We start from the raw sequence: 11,360 nt of genomic DNA, 5'->3' as shown, positions 1-11,360 counted from the left end.
TTAAAATTTATTTCTCTCCTTTACCGCTACTTCCCCTCCCCAACGCCCCACTTCACTGTCCGCCAGCCCCACCATACTATCCCCCCCCTCCCTGCCCCAGCCTCCTCCTTTCCCCCACCCAGTCACCACTCCCATCATGCACTGGTGCTGCTGCTCACAGTGTGGTTTTAGTTGCCTGAGACTACAGTTGTGTGCGTGAGTTGCGTTTGCACAAGTGTGTGTGTGCGCGTATATGTGTCTATTGTTGACAAAGGCCATTGGCCGAAAGTTTTAAGTATGAAAATCTTATTGTTGTGCCATCTGCAACTCAGCATCTCTGCTATATGGTGAGTAGCAACTTTCCTTCTCATAATATTGTTACATTCCATCCTGGATTTTCCACTGTTTGATTCAAAGTGTTAACACATACAGCTGTGTGACAGTTAAAAAGTTGGTTTCAGTACTTACCTTGCCATGCTAAAATTTATTTTGATTTTGTTGCAAGATCATCCCATGAATTAAAAAGTCTATGAAATAAAAATCCTTTTATTATTTCACAGTTTATTGTTTTATTGACACTTTAAACAAAGTGTTATCAACAGTCAAAAACATACACTTTTGATCTCTTCACATGCTTTAAGAATGCAATTCACCAGACACTGTGACTGTAGAGCACAACTGAAATATATATTAAGCTCACAAATCTGTACAACAGGTATTAACAATGGCTGACACACACACACACACACACACACACACACACACACACACACACACACACACACACACGTGCAAAAATATGATATATCAGTTTCCGACACTAACTCCTGCAGTGCAAATATTCTGTCACTGTTAGAAAATATACCTCATACATTTGTAACACTGCGTTATTAATGTATAGCCCCAATAAAATAGTGAAACTTAACTGTTGTTGTTGGTTTTTTTCAGTGGCTTTTATTTTGTATCAAAATGATTTTGCACACACCTTTTTGTATTAACAGATTACAAGTTGTCACTGATTTATATTTTCTGTTCCCAACTGAATACAAAGATCTTTCTACAACATGGTGCTTGCTAACAGCAAAATGTTTTAACACACACTCACAAATAAACTTAGTTTATAATGCCTGTTGGTTGTGCCACTCCTGTCAATAGGTTTTCTTACAGCACTTATAAAATGGTAGTTTTATCATTGTATTAAACAATCCAAAAACCACAGTTTTTGTTTAAATATTATAATTACTAGCACCTTGCAACATGAATCATCATAGATTGGAATGACAATTGTGTAACAAGTTTGTCATTAAATTTTCTGTTATTTTGCATCACACACCTGTAAAAAATTACAAATTTATAAATTTTACTTTTAACACACACATTATATTTCGCTGACTATTGCAAGTGCAGAACAGTTTTCATGATACATCCAAAATGCAAAAATTAATTGTATACATTAAATAAACTAACAATACTGTCTTTCTTTTTAACACTGAGTGTAGCTATCATTTCAGTACCTGAGGGTTGTCCTCATAAGTATTTTCATCAACATTTGTAAGATGTTACTACTAATACATTCATGAACACACAACAGTTTGGTTAAACATGTGAATGGACGTAGATCTATGATAATGTTTTCAATTAAAACATTACAGACATAAAATCTGACATATGGGAAAAATAAAGAATTTAATACTTGAAACAAATATTTCACTTGAAAAATAATGTCCATCGCTTGTTTGGGTTGGAAGATCTACCATGAAACCTAACTTGGTATACAAAATTGGGATGAGGTCATTATACTTTTAGCTGAAAATAAGAACAGAAAGGAAAGTAGACACAAACAGTCGACTCTCGTGTCAAGATTATTGCTTAATGTTCACTATTTTATTCTATTCTCCTGGTGAAAATAAAATGAAATGTGACTTCAAATACAGTTATACACTTCGGTCTTCGCTGCAGCAATACTAAAACATTACAGATGGAGTATTTGAAAGGAAGGAGATCAAATTGTGGCTGCTCAATTTTCATTCAGGAAAACAGAAAAACTGTTGCTGATAATCACAACACTACAATGGAATATAAAAACCACAGAGGTAAAGAAGTAGAATCATTCTTTATCAGTAGCATTACCAACTAATAATAAAAAACTGTTTGGAAGGCTTTCCCGGCAGTATATCCATACATCAAACATTTCTTAGCTAGCTAAAATTATTTACTTTTTATCCTACATAACACATTCTATTTCAATTCAAATACAGTCATAGATTTTGATCCTCACTGCAGTGGTACTAAAATATTAAAAATGGAGTATTTGAATGGGGTATTTTCAAATAAAATTGTGGCTGCTCATTTGTCATGAGTGGACAGGCACACCTAATACCAAAGTTCCATAACAAGGTTAGAAAACACAAGTGGATTAAAAATATAAGCAAATTACACTTGTTCTCCACTACAAACTGAATTACAGTAGAAAAATAACATCCTGATACATGGCAAACATCTCAGTAGTGAAATAATAAACAAAATAAAAATATTAAATCTGGGCATTTGAAGTCTCACAACTGTAGACAAATTTCTGTGTTTGTACACATTGGCAGATTCTCACACTAAGTTGTGTGTGTGTGTGTGTGTGTGTGTGTGTCAAATGTGTATATCGACAGTACTGAAATCTTGCCTCCTGAAGATTATTAAGGGGCAGACTTTCTGTTATATGCACATTACAACACAATTTGTATTTGAAAAGTCATATGGTAAATTTTTCCTGGACATTTATCCGACACATGCATTATCCCAAGAAAACATTTCATCATTCCACCAACAGCTAAATACCAAATGATTTCAAATCTTCATTTCTCTGCACAACTTCTCTTGATATTTTATTTTGCACACCAGAATAAATAATTCTGATAACATTGTTAAGATATGTTGTTACAGTTGAAAAATACACGACTGATAGTGGCTGGCAGGCACAAAATGCAACATACGTTGTTCATAAACAATGACTGTTAACTGAAGCAAAAAATTTGAGTGGCTATTTGCAAACATACAGATGGTATGAAGAAACAATAGCCACAAAACAAATTCAAAATCACACTGTAAATAACACATAATGTGGAAGAGGGTATATGTAACTGAATTACATACAGAATCTTCCTGCAAACTTACAGCAATGCAGCAATGTGGAGTAGGTGTGCCATTACCACTACTTTTTTGAGCTTCAAGAAAAGAATTGGAGGTCTTTAAATCTAAAGCCATTGCCAACTCGACTTAATAAGTTAATGATGGAATATGTAGCTTCATCTATATAGCAAGTGGTGGATCAGGTAGTTCACATAACAGAGATGCCTCATTTTAAAAAAAAAAGGGATATAAATTTACTACATTAAATTCTAACAACCCATCTAATGAGGAGAAAAATTATGGAATACAATTATCTATGAAACCTCAAGTCTTATTTATTCAACACATAAAGTAAATAAGTATGACAGACAACCTAGCAGAGAGAACAAAGTTAAGTTTGATTCACTGTGGCTGTAAATCAAAAGACATTCACACTGTCATTTATTACCTATTACCAAAGGATAATTCTTCCTTATACAAGCATGAGAAACCTCCAGTATTAATAAATAAAAAGTTCATAGTTGAAAGACAATTCCCAGGATTTGTACATTAACAAGGCAGTATCTAGCATAAAAAGTTCAAAATATTCCCATATAAGAAATCAATATGTTTAGACAAAAACTTGACTTACATTTTAATGGATGGAAGATTATCAGCAATTTATCAGTGTTTGTCACTTACATTACAGAATTTCATTACAACAGAAATTAGCAATTGTCTACAGGCACTTAAATCAAATTGTATTTCAACAAAAACAGACTAATGCAATCTCTGCAACATGTAATATTCATAAAGAGGAACACGAGTAATTCCAAGAAACTGCTTGCTGTTTCAGAGATGTATTTAGTTATATATTTCATCCAGTACCTCAACGAACTTGAAAACATCACAAAATATTCTCTTTTGGTCTTCAATAGTGACAACAATCACAAAAAAGCACAAAGTCGATGACAACACGTACACATGAAAATGAAAGTATATTTTGCCATTCATCTGTTGTTGAACACTGTCTGTCTGCTTAATTTTGCCGAATATCTTCAGTTTTCACCGGATAGTTTATAAAATAAATTACGATATATCTTCTGCCAATTTATAATTTCTGTTTGGCAATGTATGACAAAGATAAAAATTGGCCTGAACTGCTTCTCTTGTCATTCTTCGACACATAAAACAGAAATTAGCTTCTTATGGCTCTAAACATTACATTACACACGAATTTTTATAACAGAAATGTGAGTACAAAATGATCCATGCTGAAGATATTAGAATTATGGCAGAGGCTATAGTGTGCTTCACATTGAAATGCAATTCTGTTTTGAAGAATTCTGTGCATATCTCTTTACAAATTCCTGGCAGCCAATGACATTTGGTCTCCCTCCCAAGGTATGTTGTGAACAGAGCTGGGTGGCAATAAATGCTCTCATTAAGACTGCAATATGGCTTTATTTCAGTGGTGACACAATTTTATTCGTTGTTACAAAACTGGGCAACACGGAAAGTTTTGGCTTCCTCTCTATCACCACACACAAGCAAACCTCATCACTTTCAAAGTTCTCTCTCTCTCTCTCTCTCTCTCTCTCTCTGCACAGAAGTGCAGAAGTGCCTTTCCATATCATGAGGCACACTATAGCAATTATGTGAAGTAAGTGATAGAGGTATAGTATCATATTATTAGTAAATGATATAAAGAATGACTATAATTCTAAATCTGTGAGGCTCTTGCTTTCTGTATGCTTAATGATTACACAATATATAACAGATAATAAAGAGTTATATAAAAAATATAGCGTTTAAGAATGGCAGTGAGGATTTCTGATTACTTTCCTATAAAATGAAATGCTTACAAAGCAGTAACATTGAAGAGTGTGGTAATGAAACAGCCACCTACACAATCATGATATCGTAATACAGTGACAAATGGGAAGGCATGTGCAACTTCACATCTGCATCTTTATATTAACTAATTTCAATTACAAGGTTTTTGTTTTTAGATTCATGTCATAATGTCTCTTTTTCCCTCGTGTGCACTCAGACACCATTCAGAGACTACCATATACTGTATGAACATTTGCCAGTTGGTTTCTGTCTTCAGTTCTCCAGCCGTCATTAAACAAACACTAGCGGCTGAAGAACCTGAGATCAAGGCAAAAAGCGGTAAGTCAACAACTGGCCATGAATGTCACAACAATTTTATTCACGGACAATAATTTTTTCATGGACAATAACTTTTTTTCCAAAATCAAAATTGTTTCTGCACAATGTTGATTTTTGGAATCTATACAGTGACATGGAGAAAAATATAGTGGCAGAAATATTGTTTGCACTCAATCTTACACATTTCTAATTCAGCCCTCTTATTTCAACTTTAAAACTTTAAGGAACATTTGTTAATGAGATCAAAGTTACATTTAAAATCAAATAATCAGCTTCTGCTACCGCCTGTGCTCAAACATTACAACTTCACATTACCATAATATATCACAGGCTTAAGGGAAGAAAATACTTCTATTAAACTCTTTCTTACAGCAAATCAATTCAAAAATGACTGGTACATTTTCAGTCATTTTTAACAAGAAAAAAAAGCAAGAAATAAAAAACCGAAGCATTTCAATGTAACCAAGAGCATTGCACCCATTACACTACAAGCAATAAAATTTGCTTGCTTTTGTTACATTATACTAAAGTAAAGAAAAACTGCTTTCCAGAAACATCTACTCCCTAACAACTAAAGTCTCTTGTAGAATTTATTATTTTCAAGACACTTAAAGATATAAAACAAATAATAACAACAGCTTATACAATTACTACATCAAAATTATATTCCATAACTTATGACAAAAGGCCAATGAGAGGTAAGCTATAATTCTAAACATATCTCTCCTTTCACTGTGAACCTTTTCCTTTTTGTTGTTATTCCTGATAAATATCTTAAGTTAGTAACTTACTTTTGTATGTATATATACAAGTTTCTCTCTCTCTCTCTCTCTCTCTCTCTCACACACACACACACACACACACACACACACACACACACACATGCAGTTGTTCTGGCTAGCACAAATTGTGGTTATATACTTCCGGTCACAAAAAAGACAAAAATGTTTTTATTAAGAACAGTGAGCAACTGCATACTTCAAAAAATAAAATAAAAACTGTTTGACTTTCCACAAACAAAAACACTGGACCAAAATCATTAATTACTTCATGGCTGAAGTTCGCATACTAAAATATATACTTTCTGTGATGACAGAGACTCAACAAACAACTACTGGATAATCAGAAATTTTGAAAATACAGTATATCCTCACACAATATGGCTAAATTTGTAAAAATAGCATTTCTGCTCTGGGTAACTGAAGCTCAAAAGACAATTTCTGCTTAAGTTACACCTCTGATAGTGTGATGAGTTCACAATATGAAATTCATGTATTGTGAAGTATTAATATTTTTTCCCACCAACGTAAATCATTTTATGTGCTCTTTAGTGATCTGGTGAAGTATTCTTAGATGTAAAGGCAATAAACATGGTTCTAACTTTGTACAAAAAATGAGAATAATTAAAATGTATATACATTCTAATAAAAAATTGAAGGAAAAGTGTAAATCAGCTGGAGAAAGGTAGTATTTCAGGACAGACACTGAAAACATGTTCATATCCATGAAATCGTCACATGTGTAACAAATCACATTTTATATGTGAAGTCAGTAAAACACAATGCTTAACTTTGGTGTAGTAAAAAACAAACCTTCCCAGGCTTCTTAAAACACTGAGTCTTGAAGTTTGCTGACAATACACCACAGACTTACTTCAAGATTTTCACATTATGCAGATTTCTTTTTCTCACGTTTCCACGATGCTATTCTTTCCCGCAGTTCAGCAGCTTTAGGAAAAACAAAACTGTTTTTAGAACAAAACTCTAAATCAACAATACACATCAAAATTCACTACCTTATTTCTTACAGCTGCTTACAATTAAAAAAACTTATATAATTCTTATATTCATATGAATGGATATGACAAACAAGCAGGAGTACACGGAGTTATTGAAAACTTGCTTGATCACTTCCTTTCTGCCAGTCAAGTAAATGAAATTATGGTCCATACTGTATGTCCTACTCCCAATTAATGTGCCTTTAATAAGTGTCCACATTGCCTTCCATCTGTCTATTTTCAAAACTACCATATTGCAACATGTTGCTTTTATCTTAACTCAATTCTTTATTTGATTTTTATCCCCATTCTGCATTTACCACAGTTACAATTTTGCAAAACACTAACGAGAAGACCACACAGTAATTGGATTTTTGTATTTTATTTATTCATGGTACATGAAGTTCAGAACTCAAATATCAGTCACCCACAGAATGTCGATGCAACTCTAAAACATTCTTGAGAAACTCAACATTCATGATTTCCGAGTGTCCTTAATACCCTAAAGTTAGCTCTGGGGTGTAATGTGCACCTGCCAAGTGTGTAACCTGAATCGATTCCCGACCACGGTAAAGTTTTAAACAAAGGTGCAAGTTTTACGAGCATTTTCATGAACATTAAAATACATCAAGATGAATGGTTTTTAATCTACACAATATTTTTTTTATTTTTTTTTTATTTAATGGTTAATTTTGAATTTCTACCTGGAGTGAGAACTATGTTTTTATCTGTTCTATGTACACTACTGGCCATTAAAATTGCTACACCAAGAAGAAATGCAGATGATAAACGGGTATTCACGGGACAAATATATTATACTATAACTGACATGTGATTATATTTTCATGCAATTTGGGTGCATAGATCCTGAGAAATGAGTACCCAGAACAACCACCTCTGGCCATAATAACAGCCTTGATACGCATGGGCATTGAGTCAAACAGAGCTTGGATAGTGTGTACAGGTACAGCTGCCCATGCAGCTTCAAGACGATACCACAGTTCATCAAGAGTAGTGACTGGTGTATTGTGACGAGCCAGTTGCTCAGCCACCATTGACCAGACGTTTTCAATTGGTGAGAGATCTGGAGAATGTGCTGGCCAGGGCAGCAGTCGAACATTTTCTGTATCCAGAAATGCCCGTATGGGACCTGCAACACGCGGTCATGCGTTATCCTGCTGAAATGTAGGGTTTCGCAGGGATCGAATGAAGGGTAGAGCCACGGGTCATAACATATCTGAAATGTAACGTCCACTGTTCAAAGTGCCATCAATGCGAACAAGAGGTGACCAAGACGTGACACCAATGCACCCCATACCATCATGCCGGGTGATACGCCAGTATGGCAATGACGAATACACACTTCCAATGTGCATTCACCGCGATGTCGGCAAACACGGATGCGACCATCACGATGCTGTAAACAGAACCTGGATTCATCTGAAAAAATGACGTTTTGCCATTCGTGCACCCAGGTTCGTCGTTGAGTACACCATCGCAGGCACTCCTGTCTGTGATGCAGTGTCAAGGGTAACCGCAGCCATGTTTTCTGAGCTGATAGTCCATGCTGCTGCAAATGTTGTCGAACTGTTCGTGCAGATGATTGTTGTCTTGCAAACATCCCCATCTGTTGACTCAGGGATCGAGACGTGGTTGCACGATCCGTTACAGCCATGCGGACAAGATGCCTGTCATCTCGACTGCTAGTGATACGAGGCCGTTAGGATCCAGCACGCCGTTCCGTATTACCCTCCTGAACCCACCGATTCCATATTCTGCTAACAGTCATTGGATCTCGACCAACGAGAGCAGCAATGTCATGATACGTTAAACCGCAATCGCGGTTGGCTACAATCTGACCTTTATCAAAGTCGGAAACGTGGTGGTACGCATTTCTCCTCCTTACAGAAGGCATCACAACAACGTTTCCCCAGGCAACACCGGTCAACTGCTGTTTGTGTATGAGAAATCGGTTGGAAACTTTTCTCATGTTAGCACGTTGTAGATGTCGCCAACCTTGTATGAATGCTCTGAAAAGCTAATCATTTGCATATCACAGCATCTTCTTCCTGTCCGTTAAATTTCGCATCTTTAGCACGTCATCTTCGTGGTGTAGCAATTTTAATGGCCGGTAGTGTAATTAGAAACGAAAATGCATACATTTTTTCATATAAATGGCCATTACATACATATTAATTAGCATACATATGGTGTTCCTAAACAAATGGTCAATATTCAGGGATATGACAGGAACAATCATTCAAAGCAAAAAAGTCTAATAAACATGGGCTCTGAAATGCATATCTTAAGAGTTATGAGCACTTGTTCAGTAAAGATGTGTTTCAAAGTAGTGAAGATGAACAAGTGCGCATTGTTTTATACCATACTAACACTTCTCAAAATATGCAAAGCAAAGAGCTAGCAGCAGAAGAGATTTGCTTCGATTCCTCATGGGGCATCCTGTATTTGATCAATTTTATATTTAAATTATGTAGGTATTCAAATTGAATTGCAGGCGATGGGGGAGGGTGGGAGGGGGGGGGAAGGGAGAGAGGGAGGGGGTGGGGAAGGGAGGGAGGGGTAGAGAGAGAGGAGAGGGAGAGAGGGAGGGGGGGGGGAAGGGAGGGAGGGGCAGAGAGAGAGGAGAGAGAGAGAGAGAGAGAGAGAGAGAGAGAGAGAGAGAGAGAGAGAGAGAGATATGTGACTCAAGCTAGTGATCCAGCCATTATATCTCAAGCAATACCTATTTTCCCATCTTTATGTATTTTACTCTTCATGGAAACACTCATAAAACAAGAACACTTTTTTTAAAATTTGCATCCACCAGGAACCGAATCCAAGCCACTCACATGGCAAGTGAGTACTGTACCACTGAGACACAGTGCCCATCAAAAAATTTACCTTTCAGTAGGGTACTAAAAACGCTTGGAAAACTTCAAAGTTGATGTTTTAGAGAATTTTTGGAAGCTGCATTAAATTGCTTTGGCAGATTGGTATTTGAGTTCTTAACTTCACATCTCTGCCATGAGAGGGCTCCGATTGTAATGTGTAACATGGTGACATGTAACGTAACTATGTTGGTGCATGAGAAATAGCATGCTGTGATGGAGTTTCCAATTCGAAAAGTTCATCCACACACAGAGGACTCTCTCCTTCGGCATGACTATGCCAGACCACATACGAGTACTGTGACATCTGCAACAATCCGACACCTTGGGTTCACTTTCATCAACCATCCTTCACACAATCCCTACTTAGTCCCATACGATTGTCATCTGTTCCCAAAAATTAAAGAATGCCAGGGGGACTTCATCATAATCATTTTCATCATCATCATCATCATCATCATCATCATCATCATCATCTTCGTTTCCCCTCTTATCCAACATCTGGTCAAGTTGGGGTATCAATGGTACTTCGTCACTTTACGCTGTCTTTCCACCATTCTTCTTCCACTATTTGGTTCCATAGCCGGTTTCTCCGCCTTAACTCATCTTTATTGTATCCACCCATCTTGTACTCGGTCTTCCTCTTGGCCTCTTGCCCTCAATCTTGAACTCCATCATTCTTCTTGGTATTCTCCCCTCCCTCATCCTCTTCACATGCCCAAACCATTTTAATCTATTCTTTTCAATTTTCTCAGTCAACTACTCCACTCCAGTTTCCTTCCTAACATCTTCATTTTTCACCCTGTCTCTCCTCATCTTCCCTAGCATACTTCTCAGACACATCATTTCACTGGATTGTATCCTACTCTCCTCTCTTCTAGTCTTAGTCCAAGTCTCTGAGCCGTAAATTAGTATGAGTGTGAAGTAAGTCTTGTACAGCACCAGCTTAAACCTCATTGGCACTTCCCTTCCCCAAACCAAGCCCCTCACATACTGGTAAAATGTGCTACTCTGTTGTATTCTTCTGCTATTTTCTGTCTCCAAACGAGCATTCCACATTAATACACTTCCCAAATATTTAAAGTTGTCGACTACTTCAAGATCCCATCCCTTAATATGAATTTGTCCCTTACCCTCTCTATCCCCTCTGGTTACCAACATGGTCTTGCTTTTCTCCACACTAAATTTCATTCCATATTTCTCAACCTTATCATTTAGGATGTCTATTTGTTTTTGTACCTCCTTACTGCTTGCTGGTTGGGTGTTTGTGGTTGAAGGAACCAAACAGCAAGGTCATCAGTCCCTTGTTTCAAAGGTGGTCCATTTGGATGGAGTTACATCTCCGAAGAGTCATAACCATAAAAGGTAAAAGGCTAAAAAACGTAAAAGTGCAGTTGTGTTGTCGATGGTGAAGCCAAAAGGAGGGAAGTCAGCAAGTGGGC

General features: G+C 36.6%; 1 protein-coding gene across 1 annotated transcript in view; it reads right to left on the bottom strand.

Moving 5' to 3' along the window:
* Positions 1-505: 505 nt before the first annotated feature.
* LOC126161816 (ubiquitin conjugation factor E4 B) overlaps positions 506-11,360 on the bottom strand; it is a 288,976-nt gene continuing 278,121 nt past the window's right edge. Inside the window, exon 22 of the mRNA XM_049917917.1 lies at positions 506-6,980. Within this exon, the coding sequence (XP_049773874.1) occupies positions 6,922-6,980 (59 nt within the window). The 3' untranslated portion in view covers positions 506-6,921. The remainder of the gene's footprint in view (positions 6,981-11,360) is intronic.

This window comes from Schistocerca cancellata, chromosome 2 (assembly GCF_023864275.1).
Source record: "Schistocerca cancellata isolate TAMUIC-IGC-003103 chromosome 2, iqSchCanc2.1, whole genome shotgun sequence".
Lineage (NCBI taxonomy): Eukaryota > Metazoa > Arthropoda > Insecta > Orthoptera > Acrididae > Schistocerca > Schistocerca cancellata.
This window is presented reverse-complemented; position numbering and strand designations above follow the sequence as displayed.